Source organism: Rhinopithecus bieti, unplaced genomic scaffold, assembly GCF_001698545.2.
Source record: "Rhinopithecus bieti isolate Rb0 unplaced genomic scaffold, ASM169854v2 scaffold_61117, whole genome shotgun sequence".
Classification (NCBI taxonomy): Eukaryota; Metazoa; Chordata; class Mammalia; order Primates; family Cercopithecidae; genus Rhinopithecus; species Rhinopithecus bieti.
The window spans coordinates 741667-760935 of NW_016824934.1; the positions used below are offsets into that span (position 1 = coordinate 741667).

Consider the following 19269-nt stretch of genomic DNA (forward strand, 5'->3'; position numbering starts at 1 on the left):
ATATATATATATATATATATATACACACACACACTAAGAAAATGTTGGCCAGACACCGTAGCTCATGCCTGTAATCCTAGCACTTTGGGAGGCCGAGACAGGTGGATCACCTGAGGTCAGGAGTTTGAGGCCAGCCTGGCCAACCCGGTGAAACTCTGTCTCTACTAAAAATACAAAAAGTAGCTGGGCGTAGTGACAGGTGTCTGTAATCCCAACTACTTGGGAGGCGGAGGCAGGAGAATCAGTTGAACCTGGAGGCGGAGGTTGCAGTGAATCGAGATCGTGCCGTTGCACTCCAGCCTGGGTGACACAGCAAGACTCTGTCTCAAAAAAAAAAAAAAGAAAAGAAAGAAAAGAAAATGTTAGTAAATGCAGCCAAAATTTATGTATAGTTTGTTCGACACAATACTCTTTTTTTTTTTTTTTAAACAAAGTTTCACTCTGTCACTAGGCTAGAGTGCGGTGGCATGATCTCGGCTCACTGCAACCTCCGCCTCCCGGGTTCAAGAGATTCTCTTGCCTCAGCCTCCCAAACAGCTGGGACTACAGGCGTGCACCACAATGCCCGGCTAATTTTTGTATTTTTAGTAGAGACGACGTTTCACCATGTTGGTCAGGCTGGTCTCAAACCCCTGACCTCAAGTGATCCACCCTCCTTGGCCTCTCAAAATGCTGGGATTACAGGTGTGAGCCACCATGCCCGGCCTACAATACTCTTTTTAAAATAATTTTTTTTTAAGTATTTTAAACATGGAAAATATAACATTTCCTTTTCAGTTAACAGGTGATAGCTGTCACAGTATTTTTTTATCAGTGAGAAGTTAGTAACCATCATAATGTTCAGCAATAAGAAATTGCTTAAATAAATATGGTATGTCCATATGTGTAATAGAATATCCTGCAGCCATAAAAACTTGTTTATAAAGAATTTCTAGCAACAAGGGAGTGCTTGTACTATATTACTAAAATTCAGAAATTATCCTCTACTTTTAGCATAATTCAACTATGTAAAAATTTAATCTACATCTATATTTTCATAGAGAAAAAAAGACCAGAAATCTTTGGTGAATGGGATAAGATGGATATTATGTTTTCTTTAAATTTTCTGGATTTCCAAAATATCCTGTATGTATCACTCTGGGAGCCAGATTTTTAATTTCATAGAATTTATTTATTTTGTAAAAAAAATCAGCTGGTTGTATTTAGTCTCTTAACATGTGTTATTCTTCTTAATTTTGTCATGCTTTTCTAAGACGCATCTGAAGAAAATAAGAAAAATGTGAATAATAGGAAAAGGTAATATAAACACAGTTCAAGTGAGCATGCCTCAGAATGGTTTGAATAAATGGCTTTTCATTATTATTTAAAAATTAAAGCAAGTGGTTCGTTTCCATCTCAAAGTTTTCTACTGTTTATACAAGTTGTTTTTTTCTTTGAGTGATCAAAACTGTGTCTTCACATTTCTATTAATATGTTCTGGTTTTCAGGACACTTGGCTTTATCATCTGACTGTTGCCGCTGGAAGCAACAATGTAAACGTTGGATCTGAATTTGAACAACTGGTTTGCAAATTGCTAAACATAGACGGGGAGCCTTGTAAGTTCATAAACATGTAAATAAAGCTTTATGGTTTATGAAATGGACCTCAACCCGCTTAGCCTAATGGAGTTTTCACTTAATGGGTTCCTGTTTCCCTGAAATATACCCACCTTTTCACTGCCTTTGTTCATCATGGGAGAGAATTCTCTCTGTGGCTCTTTGGCTGCAGGGACACCATCATTCCTCATTAGGCTGTGTCAGGTCACCTCCCTCTGCCTTTGCTTCCATTGCTCCTCTGCTTGGAATGCCCCCTTCCTTGGCAGTCCTCACCAACATAATGAAACCCCACCTAGCCTTAGGAGATCCCCCAGCCAGCCCCCTCCAGCTCAGCATCTGGCTCATAAAAGGTGCTTCATCAGTGTTAAAATTATGTCCTAATATGCTTTGTCACTTAATTCTTTTATAGCAAGCTTGTCCAACCTGCAACCCACAGGTGGCATGCGGCCCAGCATGGCTTTGAATGTGACCCAACACAAATTCCTAAACTTTCTTAAAACATTACGAAATTTCTTTCTGAGGTTTTTTGTTTTTAAGCCCATCAGCTATCATTAGTGTTAATATATTTTATGTGTGGCCCAAGACAATTCTTCTTCCAGTGTGGCCCAGGGAAACCAAAAGATGTATAGCATTTGTAATTTTGCATCGAAATTAAGTTTTTGTTTTGTTTTTGAGACGGAGTCTCACTCTGTCACCCAGGCTGGAGTGCAGTGGCATGTTCTCAGCTCACTGCACCCTCTGCCTCCTGGGCTCAAGTGATCCTCCTGCCTCAGCCTCCTGAGTAGCTAAGACCACAGGCGTGCACCACCATGCCCAGCTAATTTTTGTATCGTTGGCAGAGATGGGGTTTTGTCATGTTGCAAAGGCTGGTCTTGAACTCCTGAGCTCAAGTAATCCACCCACCTCAGCCTCCCAGAGTGCTGGCATTCCAGGCATGAGCCACTGTGCCTAGTCTGAAATGAATTTTTATGGCTAAGGTTTCCCCACTGAGAGTCTAGATTCTATCCTATGCTTTACACACTAAGAGAGACCATATTTTGGCCGGGCGCGGTGGCTCCAGCCTGTAATCCCAGCACTTTGGGAGGCCGAGACGGGCGGATCACGAGGTCAGGAGATCGAGACCATCCTGGCTAACCCGGTGAAACCCCGTCTCTACTAAAAAATACAAAAAACTAGCCGGGCGAGGTGGTGGGCGCCTGTAGTCCCAGCTACTCGGGAGGCCGAGGCAGGAGAATGGCATAAACCCGGGAGGCGGAGCTTGCAGTGAGCTGAGATCCGGCCACTGCACTCCAGCCTTGGCGACAGAGTGAAACTCCATCTCAAAAAAAAAAAAAAAAGAGAGAGAGACCATATTTTATTTGCCGTGTCTAACACAGGAATTTAATAAATATTGATTTTAGGAATGCCTTCAAGTTCCTCTTTATCTTTATATCTCTTTCTACTTTGGCTTCTCCTCTCTAGAGAAGTTCTAGATCTTTCCCCAGCTCTTTCTCATATATAGTCATGCCCGCTACCTAGGTCACCAGTCTTTAGCACATTTAAGCAATGTGCTAGTGCCCTGGTAGACTTATTGCAGCCTAGTAAATTAGGACCCAACTCTTCAAGATTATCCAAAACAAGAACATGTCTCACTCATTAATGGCAACTAAACTGTGAGGATGCAAAGGCATAAGAATGACACAATAGACTTTGGGGACCCAGGGGGAAAGGGTGGGAAGCGGGTGAGGCAAATCAGGTTCAGTATATACTGCTCGGGTGATGGGTGCACCAAAATCCCCCAAATCAACACTAAAGAACTTACTCATGTAACCAAATACCACCTATTCCCCAAAAACCTATGGAAATTTTTTAAATTAAAAAAAAAGAAAGCAAACAAACAAAAAAACAGTAACGTGAGAATGCCAATGGCCTGGCTACCAAAATAGAATAATGTTGCCAAAGAGTTTTTTTCTGACCTTTGTGACTTAAAGTTGTGAGCCAAGCCTGAATGAGCTAATGTCTAAAGGATTAATTTAATGGGAGGCCAAAATAAGTGGTTTATTCAGTTTTCTGTTCATATTTTATTCTGCATTTAGCCTCTCAGATATGGAGACACCCCACTTTGTGTCACAGTAAAGAAGGAATCATTTCCCCTCTGACAACTCTACCTTCCGAAGCCCTACAGACAGAAGCTATTAAATTATTTAAGGTAACATATTTATATGTTGTTAAATTATTTAAGGTAAAATACTTATACGTTGTTAAATAATTGGAAAAAAATTAAAAATAACATTTTGGGTTACAAAATTTTACTCCAAGAAAATTCAAAATGTGTTGTTTATTATTAAGAATATCATTGAAATAAAACTGGTGAATTTAATATGCTTTCTTAGTGAGGATTTTGGATTTACTGAAATAAACTATTAATATGTATGGTTTGGGCAATGTGAAATACTTGGTATCAGATGAATCATTTCCCCTTTAACTTCTAATTTTCCACATCACACCAGGCACAGCACTGGGAGAGGGGTCAGCACTCTCTTTCCTCTCTAGTGTTACTCTCAGTTTCTTATTCCTCAATCTCTGTTAGAAATCCCTGATCACTCAAAACTTGCCATGCACCTTAGCACTCTATCGTTCTATCCCTATCATCAGTTACCTTCCAGTAACTCTTCAGATTTCTCTAAGGGCCAGGCGTGGTGGCTTAATCCTGTAATCCCAGCACTTTGGGAGGCCGAGGAGGGTGGATCACCTGAGGTCAGGAGTTCGAGACCATCCTGGCCAGCATGGTGAAACCACATCACCACTAAAAATACAAAATTAGCTGGGCGTGGTGATGCATACCTGTAATGTCAGCTACTTGGAAGGCTGAGGCAGGAGAATTGCTTGAACCCAGGAGGTGGAGGTTGCAGTGAGCTGAGATCACACCACTGCACTCCAACCTGGGCAACAAGAGTGAAATTAAGTCTCAAAAAAAAAAAAATTATCTAAGGATTTTAGCTCCCAACTCACATTCTCTACCTGAACTCTTGCAAATGACTGTTATCACTTCACTCACCAATGCCATGATTTTAAGATTCTTGACCTTCTAAATTCCAGTAAGCTTCACCTCTGGTCTCCTTCATCATCCCATTCTCCAATGTCCACACCTGACTTCACCATTCCTCACAAGTACGTCACCTCTAAAAGCTTCAATTCAAACATCTCTTTCTTTAAGCAGAATCCTAGCCTACAAGCTCTTTTTTTTTTTTTACTCTTCCATTTTTTCTTCATCTCTAAGACCTTTGTTTTGGACCATTTGCTTTCTTTGAGATCATAATGACTGCATCTTGACTTTTCTTCCTTCCTTATCCAGTCTGGTTTGTTCCTATTAATTCTCATAGTTCCTTGGGACCCATACTTCCATGCACTCTTCAGCCAGATCCCAACCTAGATCAGTGCTATGTTTTCTGCTCCCAGGATAACCAGATGTGCAATGCTGCAGAGCATCAAACCGCCATGCAGTCTGATGTCAGTATAAATTCAGGGTCTTCCTCTGTCACAGCCAACATTCTGCCTTTGTGCTTATCTTTGGTCACATCCCCCTCAAACTCTCTACTTAAGAATACAGCAGAGAAACTTACCTTCTATTTCACTGAGAAAATTAGAGGACATCAGACATGACATGACCACTTCATAGCCCTCCTCTTGCAGCTGGGCATGGTGGCTCCCGCCTGTAATCCCAGCACTTTGGGAGGCCGAGGTGGGCAGATCATGAGGTCAGGATATCGAGACCATCCTGGCTAACATGGTGAAACCCTGTCTCTACTAAAAAAAATACAGAAATTAGCCGGGCGTGATGGCACGTGCCTGTAGTCCCAGCTACTTGGGAGGCTGAGGCAGGAGAATCACATGAACTTAGGGGGTGGAGGTTGCAGTGAGCCGAGATCACGCCACTGCACTCCATCCTGAGTGGCAGAGCAAGACTCCGTCTCAAAAAAGAAAGAAAAGAAAAGAAAAGAAAAGAAGAAGCCCTCCACTTAACAGACAACCCTTCATCTCTTTTCTCCTCTACTCCTCCAGCCTCAGAATATGGTGGATCTTCTGTGTTTCCAAGTCTGGACTCTACACCAGGATCTTGGTACTTCATTTTCTCCTAGTCTCTTAGAGCTCAATCTCTTTCTTTTGGCTTTGTCTTGCCTAAGTTTCTCCCGTCTCAAAAAATCTATTTGTTGGCCGGGCACGGTGGCTCAAGCCTGTAATCCCAGCACTTTGGGAGGCCGAGACGGGCGGATCACAAGGTCAGGAGATCGAGACCATCCTGGCTAACCCGGTGAAACCCTGTCTCTACTAAAAAGTACAAAAAACTAGCTGGGCGAGGTGGCGGGCGCCTGTAGTCCCAGCTACTCGGGAGGCTGAGGCAGGAGAATGGCGTGAACCTGGGAGGCGGAGCTTGCAGTGAGCTGAGATCCAGCCACTGCACTCCAGCTTGGGTGACAGAGCGAGAATCCATCTCAAAAAAAAAAAAAAAAAAAAAAAAAAAATCTTTTGTTTTTGAAAAAATTTTTTGGGTTTTTTTTTAATTGAGGGGCCATGGGTGGTTAAAAAAAAAAATCTATTTGTTTATTAGATAATATTATGGAGTTATTGTTAATTGCAGGGTCATGGATGGCTATAGAAAAAATCTTTATCAACTGGACATCCAGCCTGAAGTATTTATTGATAAAGTAATAAAGTAATATGATATACATTAAAATACTCCAGAGGAAAAGAAAGTAGAGGTGGGGAGGTGGTGAAGTGGCAAAATGCTGATAATTGTTGACACTGGGTGATGGGTACATAGGTGATTATTATGCTGTTCTCTCTACTTTTATACATTTTTAAAATTTCTATAATGGAAAGTTTAAAAATATCCACCTGTAGAGTACACCAATACCTAAATCAAGAAAGACTACACAAATATATTTGAAAATCTAGATGATGTGGCCAATTTTATAAGAAAATATAAATGACCAAAATTGAATCCACAGGAAAAGGAAAATCTAAACAGAGGAGTTTACCAAACTTTATGTGTAGATAATTTCAATGCTGTTTAAATTGTCCCAAAGCATAGGAAAAGAAAGAAATTTTCCAAATTCAGTTTTTTCTTTTACTTTTTACTTGGGACAATTTCCAACATATATGAGTAGAGAGAATATTACAATGAGGCCTAAAGTGCCCGTCTTTCAGATCCACAATCATCAACACATGGCCAATTTTGTTTTATTCTCCCATTCCCCACTGCACCCTAACTTTAGATTGTTTTGAAGCAATCCTCGATTGTTATATCACCATATTCTCTTTGTTAAATAAGTGTCACTTTCATACAAGAGCACAGCAAAGATTGTACAAAAATAATAAAATATTAGCAATCAGAATCCAGCATCATTTTAAGAATATTAAATCACTCAACTCAATAGCAAAAAACAAATAATCCAATTTTAAAATGGGCAAAAGATCTCAATAGACATTTCTCAAAAGAAGACACTCAAATGGCCAACAAGTATATGAATCAATGCTAAGCATCGCTAATCATCAGGGAAATGCAAATCAACATCATAATGAAATATCATCTGACCCCAGTTAAAATGGCTATTATCAAAAAGACAGAAAATAACAAATGCTGTCAAGGATGCAGAGAAAGAGGAAAACTCATACACCATTGGTGGGAATATAAATTAGTACAGCAACTTTGGAAAACAGTGTGGAGGTTCCTCAAAAAACTAAAAATAGAACTACCATGTGATCTAGCAGTCTCACTGGGAGTATATCCAAATGAAAGGAAGTCAGTATATTGAAGAGATATCCGCATTCCTATATTTATTGTAGCACTGTTCACAAGAACCGATATATGGAATCAACCTAAGTGTTCATCAGTAGATGAACGGATAAAGATGGGCCAGGCCAGTGGCTCAGGCCTGTAATCCCAGCACTTTGGGAGGCCAAGGCAGCCAGATCACTTGAGGCCAGGGGTTTGAGACCAGCCTGGCCAACATGAGGAAACCACATCTCTACTAAAAATACAAAAATTAACTGGGCGTGGTGGCACATGCCTATAATCCCAGCTACTAGGGAGGCTGAGGCACAAGAATCGCTTGAACCTGGGAGGTGGAGGTTGTAGTGAGTCGAGATCGTGCCACTGCACTCCAGCCTGGGTGACAGAGCAAGACTCTGTCTCAACAAAAAAAAAAAAAAAAAGAAAGAAAGAAAATGTAGTATATATACACAATGGAATATTATTCAGCCATTGAGAAAAACAAAGCCCTGTCATTTGCAGCAACACAGATGGAAATAGATGGAATTGGAGAACGTTATGTTAAGTAAAATAAGCCAAGCACAGAAAGACAAACATCTCATGTTTTCACTCACAGGTGGGAGCTAAAAAAGTGGATTTCATAGAGGTAGATGGTAAAATAGAATAGTGGTTACCAGAGGCTGGGTAGTAGGGGGTGGAGGGATGAAAGGAGGTTGGTTAATAGGTACAAAAATACATTTATATAAAAAGAATAACTTCTAGTGTTCAACAGCACAGCAACCATAGTTAACAAGAACTTAGAGTGTATTTCAAAATGCTTAGAAGAGAAGATTTGGAATGTTCCCAACACAAAGAAATTATAAATGTTAGAGGTAGTGGATATCCCATTCCCTTGATTTGATTATTACATGTTGCATGCATGTATCAAAAAACTCATATACTCCATTAATATATGCAGCTATTATGTGTCGATAACATTTTTTAATGTTAAAAAATGTTAAATCATGACTGAAAGGGATTTCTTCTAGGAAATTAAGGATGGCTAAGTATTAGCATATCTATTAATATTACTTACTATTAGGGAGATAATCATATCTGTAGATGCTGAAAAGGCATTTGACAAATTTAACACTTATAGATAGCAATATATAGATACTACTTTAACATGACAAAATATTCCTGTTTTAGCTAAAAGCAAGCATCATGCTTTATGGAGAAATTTTGGAAACGTTTCCACTAAAGTGAGAAAAGACAAAGATGTGCCCCATTATTTTAAAATTTTCAATTAAAGTATAAGTTATATAAGATTTGTCATTATTATTATTATTTAATATTCTGTTAGGGAACTAACATGTAATTAGGCAATAAATAAAAATATTTACAGATGGCATATTTGTATACTCAGAAAACCCAAAAGAACAAACTAAAAAACTGCTACACATGAAAAGAGAATTTGATAAGATAGTGAGAGGTACAAAATAAGCAAAAAACAAACGCTTTTATGTGTGCAAGCAACAACCAGTTAGAAGATAGAAAGGAAGAACTACTTTGGGCCATGATGAAGTCACAGGACTGGATTTGCCCTGCCAGTGGTTTTCAGACATTGAACATAGGCAGTGCAGGACAGATTCTTCAGAAAACTAATGACATAAGCTCTATGATTGCTGCAGCTTACTGTCTGGAGACATTCAAGACTGCTGTGCAGAGAGGGAGCACCCAAATAGAGCCTGGCAGTCTTCCTGAGTTGTGAAGACAGAGTTCGGAATTTGAGAAGGCCAAGGTAGTTAGACTTCACGGGGCTGATCGGGCACGGTGGCTCACCCTGTAACCCCAGCACTTTGGGAGGCTGAGATGGGCGGATCACCTGAGATCAGGAGTTCAAGACCAGCCTGGTTAACATGGGGAAACTCCGTCTCTACTAAAAACACAAAAATTAGCCAGGTGTGGTGGTTGGTGCCTGTAATCTCAGCTACTCGGGAGGCTGAGGCAGGAGAATCACTTGAACCCGAGAGGCAGAGGTTGCACTGAGCTCTGCACTCCAGCCTGGGTAACAGAGCAAGACTCCATCTCAAAACAAACAAACAAACAAACAAACAAAAAAAACAGGGCTGAGAGGAGAGAGCTAAAGAGAGGGAGGGAGGGAGGGAGAGCTCTGGAGATTTGAGTTTTCATCTGAGAACTGATAAGCATGTGTGTGTTTGAGGAAAGTACCTGAGGCTGAGGACAGAAAGACACAGGCAAAAACATTCCAGCTCACACAGAGCTGGAAATAGTTTTCCCATCTTCTAGAATGGAAAAATCTCTGATACATTGGACATCAAATAGAGTGCACAGAGGGTGATTGCCTCTGGAATGGGGCCCAGATAGTACTAAATATAAGGCTGTTCTGGTCCACCCTAAGAAACTTAAAAGAGACCTTGGAAGAACCAAACCGTTTCCAAGTAATTTAACTGTCATCTGAGAGCAAAGCTAAAAAATATTTAAAGCATCCCAAAAAGTCCAGTGCCCAAGAATATAATATTTACAATGTCTGCATCCAGTCAAAGATCACCAGGCATACAGAGAATCAGGTCAAGTATGCCATACAATGGGTAAGAAAAAGTAATCATAGAAACATATCTAGAAATGATGCAGGTGATGGTAGATAAGGACATCTCTGTGTATCTGTTGTCTATTGTTACATTTAAAATTTCCCCAACACTTAGTGACTTACAACATTTGGTATTTCACACAGTTTTGAAGGGTCAGGAATCTGGAAGCAGTTTAGCTGGGTGGTTCTGACTCATAGTCTCCTGATGGTACCATCAAGCTGTCAACGGGGGCAGCAGGCATCTGAAGATTGGAATGGGGCTGGAGGATTCCAAACTCTCTCACGTGGCTGTTGGCAAAGAAGCCTCAGTTCCTCACTACATGGGCCTCTCCAAATGACTGCTCAAGACATGGCAGCTGCCTTCCCCAGAGCAAATGATCTAACAGGAAAAGAGAGAGAGTGACCAAGATGGAAGTGCATTGTTTTTTATAAGCTAATCTTAGAAATGGCATGCCACATTCTACCGTCACACAGACCAACACTGGTAGAATACAGGAGGGAATTACCCACGGATCTGAATGTCAGGATGTGGAGATCACGGAGGACCACTTTGGAGATTGGCCACCACACTTCACGTGTTCAGGAAGGTAGAGGAAAGCATGAGCATTTTAAGAAGAGTAAGAGAAGAGATTTAAAAGACTCAGATTGAATTTTAGAGATGAAAATGCAATGACTAAAATGAAAAATACACTGGATGAGATTCACATGTATTTTGAAGCTCTGTTAATAAGTATGTAGATGTTTAGGACTATTATGTCTTCTAGATGAACTGACCCCTCTATCATTATAAAATGACCCTCTTTATCTCTGGCAGAATTCCTTGCTCTGAAATTTACTTTGTCTGCTATTATTGTAGCGATTCCAGATTTCTTTTGATTAGTGTTATCATAATATATCCTTTTCCATCATTTTAAACAAAAACTACTGCTGAAAAGAGAATCGATATAATTCAAGCAGAATAAATCTACTCACTCCTCACCTTGAATATATCTGTTTTTGCTTAATTCAGACCTGCCAGCTTTTTATAAATGCTGCAGTTGACTCTCCTGCAATTGATTACCACATATCTCTAGCCCAGAGTGCTTTGCAAATCTGCCTGACACATCCTGAGCTGCAGAATGAAATTTGCTGTCAGCTTATTAAACAGACAAGACGAAGACAGCCACAGAATCAACCAGGACCATTGCAGGTAGATATTGATATTGATACATATACATGCAATTTAAAGTGATACTGTTTTTCTGATTGTAAGAATGATACACATTCAGCATAGACATTTGGAAAATACAAAAAGTGCAGAAGGAAAATAGGTATTAATATTTTGATGTCTACCTTTTTGGTTTATTTATATATTTATATGTTTATACATGTATGTATGTTGGTGTGTGCACACTCACAGTTTTTTATATTGCTGGCATTACAGTGTGCATTCTACTTTTTTAAACTATAGAAAATAATCATTTCCCCTGTATCCTTAGACATTCTTCAAAACATTAATGGTCATGTTAACATCAAGTACTATACATTTAGGTTTTTCCAAATTTGTTCTATAATAAATACCTCTACAGTAGACATCTTTGAACCTAAATGAGATGGAGTTTCACTCTTATTGCCCAGGCTGGAGTGCAATGGCACAATCTCGGCTCACTGCAACCTCCACCTCCCGGGTTCAGCAATTCTCCTGCCTCAACCTCCCAAGTAACTGAGATTACAGGCATGTGCCAACACTCATGGCTAATTTTGTATTTTTAGTAGAGATGGGGTTTCACCATATTGGTCAAGCTGGCCTTGAACTCCTGACCTCAGGTGGTCTGCCCACCCCGGCCTCCCAAAGTACTGGGATTACAGGCGTGAGCCACCGCATCCGCCAGGAACCTAAATCTTGTGGACAGGTCCAGCAAATTCCTTTGAACTCATTTTTTGGATTTTTCCTATATCTTCAACAACATTCAGTATATTTTAAATTCTTAACAGGTAAAAAATGTTTTTTCACTATTGAATCAGGATGCTTTTCTTTATTAGTGCAGTTGAATACATTTTTCAGGTGTTTGGTAGTCATCTGTGTTTACTCTTCAATGAACACCTGTTTTTATCTTTGTGTTTTGACTCCCTGTTAGCCACAGGATAAATCAGAAATTTCTTACGTTAACATATAGGACTCTCAGGGTTGGATCCAGGTTTGTGAGACTTGAAGCTGATACAGTTTGGGAAATGCTCTTTAAGACAAAGACTTGAAAATGGATTACTTTTGCACATTTTAGAAATCATATGACCATGTAAACACAGTTAATAAGGCCTTTCCCAGGACCTGTGCCCAAGAGGGCATCTGAAGCTTAAGATTCATCTGCATCAAGAACACTTCATAATCTGGCTCCATTGGCCCCTCCATCTCCACTTCCTGCCTCCAGCAGACAGTGAATGAATAAATACGCCCCATCCTTCAAACACACTCCACCTTTGCAATATTCTCCACCTTGCACCTGATGGCATTCTTGTTACCTGGATCCCTCCTCTTCCTTCCCTCCCATAGACTTTATAGCCCAGCCCAAGCAACATATTCCCTGTGATCCCTTCCCTGACTCCACAAGAAGTTAGTCATTCTTTCCATTGGTTATGCTTTAAAAAGTTAATACATGGTATTACCATGTTGTATTATAATTTACTGTTTAAATATATAACTGTCTCCTACTAGACTGTAGGCTCCTTAAGGGCAGGGACAATGCCTATTTCTCCCTCTTTTTTAATACAACGTTTTAAAAATGACTGAAAATTATATATAACAAACAAAGACAAATAAGATCTATATCCTACTTTTACATTTATGTACTCTAATGAGTTTGTCTAATGCTTAACATTTTTAAACAAATGCAGTGTTTTATAGGATAAAGAAATAAAATTTTTGTTGTTGTTGTTTGAAGACATTTTTTTACCTTGTTTAGTGGTCGAGCATTAACCACCATGTTCTTCAGAAGAGAATTCTGCTGTAACATGTTTTATACTTCCTTGAAAAAACATAGAAAGGAGAATACAGAACAGAGCAAAGGAAAAATAAAAATCACACATATTACTGTTACCTAAAGATAACCTCCATTAATATTTTTATACTTGTCCCTTATTTATGTATGTAGATACGTATGTATGTGTAGGTAGATTGGTTTTGATTTAGGGCATGTGTTTTTTACTGTTTTGCAATCTGCCTTTCTCAAAACTATTACTTGTATTTCAATGAATCAGTAAATATATAAGTGAACAAAAAAGAAACAATGTTTCTAATCTTTGAGTGTGATGTCAAAAAGGAGCACCTTGTCTGCTTGTGCCTTGGTTCCTCTGTTATAGATAACCATATACACAACTAGATGGATCATAGATCTGACCCAATGTAGAGTTTTTTGTTTTTAACCTATAATAAATGCTGTAAACAGATCATGCATATGTGAAAGAAATAAAACGTTTTTGGGTTAAGAGAGACTGTCATCAGCCCATTACACTCACTCTGATGTAGATCTCTGACTGGCACGTGGTATCTAACCTGTGATGCTTCTCCCTGCCCAGGGCTGGCAACTCTTGGCACTCTGCGTTGGGCTCTTCCTTCCCCATCATCCTTTCCTGTGGCTCCTCAGGCTTCACCTAAAGAGGAATGCAGATTCCAGGTGTGCAGAATACTAGCCAGCTGAACTGTTTATGTGGTCTCTGAAAGTCTACGATAAATCATAAGTATTTAATGATCTGCCAGGTACATTTTTAGAAGAATGTGTGAAACAAATATTGGTACAGGAAGCCTTTGGTTATTGATGTGGAGCTAGGAAAATACTTCCTTTGTTATGTTAAATCTCTTAGGGAAGATTGCAATAAATACTTGGAAAACTGACAGAGAGTATTTTAAGTGAAAAGTATATTTGCATTTCAAGTATGAATAACTTAGCATTAGTGGGTATTCATTCAATAAAAGCAACTATTTTGTTTCCTTAGTTTTCCCTTTTACTATTTTTCTCCACATTAAATTATTTTATGTGAACAATTTCCCCCATGGTCTTCCCTCCTTTTCTAATTGTATGTATTTGAGTTACTTCAGAATTGTTACTCCTTCGAAAAACACATTTAAAGTTCAACTTCCAGAATGGCTTTCTTACTCTGGGACCCAGGTCACTCAGCCAAGGCTTGTCCAGGGTCATTTTGTCCACCAAGAGGTTTGCGTCAGGTTGCTTAAATAAACTCTTGGACTAAAGCAAACACAGTAAAAGAAACAAACAAATAAACAAACCGAACTTGGAAGCAATAGGAAAATATTCTACAGTTCATAATACATTTTGGGGCCTCTGTGATCAAGGTCATCTGTGATCAAGATCATGTCATTTCAGTTGCAGTCACTGAGTAGCCCCCAGACCAAGGATCTGCCTACAGGGCACTTGAATACAAACATATTTGACAGGTGTTATCAATCTGCTTGAATAAGCAGTAAAATTTATGTATAACAAGGGCAAATAAGATCTCTATCCAACTTTTACATTTATTTACTCAAATGAGTTTGTCTAATGCTTAACATTTTTTAACAAATGCAGTGTTTTTTATAGAATAAAGAAATAAAACAATAACATTTTTTAACAAATGCAGTGTTTTTTATAGAATAAAGAAAGAAAACATTTTATTTTGTTTAAAATTTTTTTTTTTTTTTTTTTTTTTGAGACAGAGTCTTGCTCTGTCACCTAGGCTGGAGTGCAGTGGCACATTCTTGGCTCACTGCAACCTCCGTCTCCAAGGTTCAAGCGATTCTCCTGCCTTAGCCTCCCAAGTAGCTGGGACTACATGCGTGTGCCACCATACCTGCCTAATTTTTTGTATTTTAAATAAAGACAGGGTTTCACCATGTTGACAAGACTGGTCTCGAACTCCTGACGTCAGGTGATCTGCCCGCCTCAGCCTCCCAAAGTGCTAGGATTACAGGCATGAACCACCACACCTGGCCTGAAGACATTTTTTTTTTTTTTTTGCCTTGTTTAGTGGTCAAGCGTTAACCACCATGTTCAGAAGAGAATTCTGCTGTAACATGTTTTTATAGGTTACTCTCTACTATTATTCTTCATGNTCTTGCTCTGTCACCTAGGCTGGAGTGCAGTGGCACATTCTTGGCTCACTGCAACCTCCGTCTCCAAGGTTCAAGCGATTCTCCTGCCTTAGCCTCCCAAGTAGCTGGGACTACATGCGTGTGCCACCATACCTGCCTAATTTTTTGTATTTTAAATAAAGACAGGGTTTCACCATGTTGACAAGACTGGTCTCGAACTCCTGACGTCAGGTGATCTGCCCGCCTCAGCCTCCCAAAGTGCTAGGATTACAGGCATGAACCACCACACCTGGCCTGAAGACATTTTTTTTTTTTTTTGCCTTGTTTAGTGGTCAAGCGTTAACCACCATGTTCAGAAGAGAATTCTGCTGTAACATGTTTTTATAGGTTACTCTCTACTATTATTCTTCATGCAATTGCTTTCTTTATATTTGTTAATATTAAATCACTATATATTGACTTGTGACTGGTAATTTTAAATTCAGCTTGTGACTATAATAATACAGTAAAGATGAAGAATCCTTTGTGGGGAGGTTTGAGTGAGGCAGTTACAAAAATAAAGAAGTTGGAATTTGAGGAAAGTTACAGCAGTTTAGTATTATCATTCAAAAAAAGTTACTGTCAAAATTAGCCTAATACATTGTGATAATGTACAAGGAATACTTTCTTAATGGTTGCATATATTAGGTTGTCAATTAAATTTATTCTTAGATTTTATCTTAAGTATTTTGTATTATATACTTTTGTAATATATACTAATTAGTAATATATAACTATATATACTAATACTTTTGTATTACAGGACAGAATTTGGAAAATATGCCATTTACTGCCAGCGTTGTGTAGAAAGAACACAACAAAATGGTGACAGAGAAGCAAGACCCTCAAGGATGGAAATTCTTTCAACTCTTCTCCGAAACCCTTATCATCATTCTTTGCCCTTTAGTGTACCGGTGCACTTCATGAATGGGATATACCAGGTAGGTTACCTGATGAAAATATGCTTAGCTGACAATCCTATGTGCAACCTCTGTTACAGGGAACAGAGACTTCTCTGCCTACTTTTGTCAGCACCTGGCAGTGACAAACATGCAAATATATTAGACTTACTATCAGAACAGCTGAGTTTTGAAACAGTTTTGCTACAAAGGATTTGCACTAATAACAAATCCATATTGAACCAAATAAGGGATGGGCTTCACTGCCATTATGATTCTGATAGACAGAAAAATCAAAAACATTTTGGTTGGGGCTTTTTCCCATCAGTACACCTGCTAGGTGTAGAAATAATTACTGATACTGGGTATGTACAATTTTAGTCTCTTTTAAAATCTCCAAATCTCAGAAATTATCTGGGAAGACTTCACTGGGCCCTTCCAGTTCTCAGATCTAGATGCTTGCTTATTAATTGAAGCAAACATGTTCCCAAACTAGCAATTAGTCTTTGTAGCCATATGCCTTTTATCACAGAATTCAGATACTTAACTGCCTATTAAAGAAACAAATATTAAATACATAAAAGTTTTCATTTATTTAAACGTATTTCTTGTTTATTTTCTTCCATTTGATTAAAGATTGCATATTGTACTATAGTTCTTGGTTTGCTTCTAATGAGTAAGCATAATATCTTTGCAAAATATTTATAGCTGTCAGTTGATCATTCTATTTTAGATTTATGTCTGTTTGCTGAAGCCAAGATTTTTGAGTTCTTCAGCAAACTAATTGTTGAAGTAACCTTGTTAATTTTCTCCAGAGGAGCTTTGGAAAAAAAAGTTAAAGCACCTAGAAAAATATATTATCATTAATCATACATCAAGTATGCTCTGTTTCATCCTCAAAATCTCAGTTTGAAACTATATATTTCTTATTAAGAGAACTGTTTTGTTACTTCTGTCTAGGTAGTTGGTTTTGATGCATCTACCACAGTGGAAGAATTTTTGAATACTTTGAACCAGGACACGGGAATGAGGAAACCAGCGCAGTCTGGATTTGCATTGTTCACTGACGATCCTTCTGGCAGAGATTTAGAGCACTGTCTTCAAGGAAACATCAAGGTGAAACCAAGTCCTTTTTAGGAGCCAAGCCCAATGAACAGCAAGGAAACTGCTCTTTACAAGAAGAGTACACTTTGCAAGAAGTTTAATTTAGGAGTTTTCCAAAAATTTAACCAATCTAATCTCCACGATAAGAAAAAAAATGCAGGACTTCGTTAAACTCATAGAATTCTTAATACACAATCTCTACATTTATACATTCCATATTAAAGAGAGGAAAAGTGTTAGTAATGGAAATGATACTCTAAATATTAGGAGACTAAGGGTAGATATGTAGACGTGCTAATAAAATGACTTTCCTTTTTTTTTTTTTTCCATTTACTCAGCAGTACTTACTAAACTGTTTTATCTCTTACCAAACTATTGTTATCTCAGGGGCTGACTGGACTCTGTGGGGAATACAAAAGGACCAGAAATAGTCCCTGCCCACAGTGAACTTAAAATTTGCTTAGGGAAGAGCAACCTTATACACAGATAACCTTGAACTAGAGTTGAAAGTGATGAGTTTTAAGAGTGCTGTGAACTTTGCACAGAAAGAGGGAGATTAAGTTCAGCATTGGGAGTTAGGGAAGGCCTGAGCTGGAAATGAAAAATGGTTTAGGAAACAGACCTGTGGTCGGGTGCAGTGGCTTACACCTGTAATCCAAGCACTTTGGGAGGCCGGGGCAGGTGGATCATTTGAGGCCAGGAGTTTGAGACCAGCCTGGGGAGCATGGCAAAAACCCATCTCTACTGAAAATACAAAAATTAGCCAGGCACGGTGCCGCACGCCTGTCGTCCCAGCTACTCTGGAGGCTGAGGCACTAGAATCTCTTGAGCCTATGAGGTCAAGGCTGCAGTGAGCCGTGATCACGCCACTGCACTCCAGCCTGGGCGACAGAGCAAGACTATCTCAAAAGAAAAAAAAAAAGAAAGAAAAGAAAGAAACAAAACAGACCTGTGGAAATGAAAAGGGAGGGATTTTAAAAGAATCTTTTCCAGATCATAGTAAAATAACTTTAATAGAGCTTCCATTTAGTAATGGCAATAATATATATAGAATTAGGCCAGTGCGGTGGCTCACGCCTGTAATCCCAGCACTTTGGGAGGCTAAGGCAGGCAGATCATTTGAGGTCAGGAGTTCAAGACCAGCCTGATCAACGTGGTGAAACACTGTCTCTACTAAAAGTACAAAAATAATTAACCAGGCATGGTGGCAGGTGCCTGTAGTCTCAGCTACTCAGGAGGCTGAGGCGGGAGAATCACTTGAACCCAGGAGGCAGAGGTTGTAGTGAGCCGAGATCGTGCCACTGTACTTCAGCCTGGGCAGCACAGTGAGACTCCATCTCAATTTTTTAAAAAATAGAATTTTAGAACCACAAGAGACCTTAGAGAAACAATGCACTTATTTTGCAAATGAAAAAACTGAGGCCTAGAGAGGGAAATGAGTTACCCAAAATCAAATAGCTAGACCTGGGTCTAGACCCTTTCCATAAATTATATTTCCGATTTCTTTGGTATAACTTTACTTATTACAATCTTTTGAACTTGGAAGGTGAAAAGTTACTTCTTTAGTGACCGAATCATGAAAATATCCCTGGAATCTTCTTGTTTCCAGTTTCAGGCAGTCATACGCTAAGATTCCTTTTTGCGTAAAAAATGCATGGCCACAGTCCAGAGTTAACGTGTGTCCAAAAGGATAAGTGGACCAAAGAGCAATTTATAATGACATCCTAAACTCAGAGCCGCACAGAGGCTGAAAACAAAAAGCTTGAGTATATTTGGTTTGATCATATTAATGGAAAAATTTCAGTCTGCAGCACACTTGTCTTCAAAAAATGTTGATTTGAAAAGTACTGTAAATCTCAATTTTCTACTTCCTTTCTAGATTTGTGACATTATTTCCAAATGGGAACAGGCTTCCAAAGAACAGCAGCCTGGAAAATGTGAAGGTACAAGGACTGTTCGTCTGACATACAAAAACAGGTGTGTAATACGCATCCAGATGCCAAAGCATGAGTATACAATATGTTCAAATAATACAGGTGTGTAATACTGCATCCAGATGCCGAAGCATGAGTATACAATATGTTCAAATAATACAGGTGTGTAATACGCATCCAGATGCCGAAGCATGAGTATACAATATGTTCAAATAATACAGGTGTGTAATACTGCATCCAGATGCCGAAGCATGAGTATACAATATGTTCAAATAATACAGGTGTGTAATACG

At 39.0% G+C, this 19269-nt stretch overlaps 1 protein-coding gene across 1 annotated transcript in view; it reads left to right on the forward strand.

Annotated features, from left to right (window-relative positions):
• The window catches only part of PLEKHH2 (pleckstrin homology, MyTH4 and FERM domain containing H2), a 134501-nt gene that overhangs the window by 87681 nt on the left and 27551 nt on the right, over positions 1–19269 (forward strand). The window contains 7 exon segments of the mRNA XM_017862691.1: positions 1488–1596; positions 3672–3784; positions 10948–11127; positions 13491–13588; positions 15803–15980; positions 16899–17054; positions 18922–19019. Of these exon segments, the coding sequence (XP_017718180.1) occupies positions 1488–1596; positions 3672–3784; positions 10948–11127; positions 13491–13588; positions 15803–15980; positions 16899–17054; positions 18922–19019 (932 nt within the window).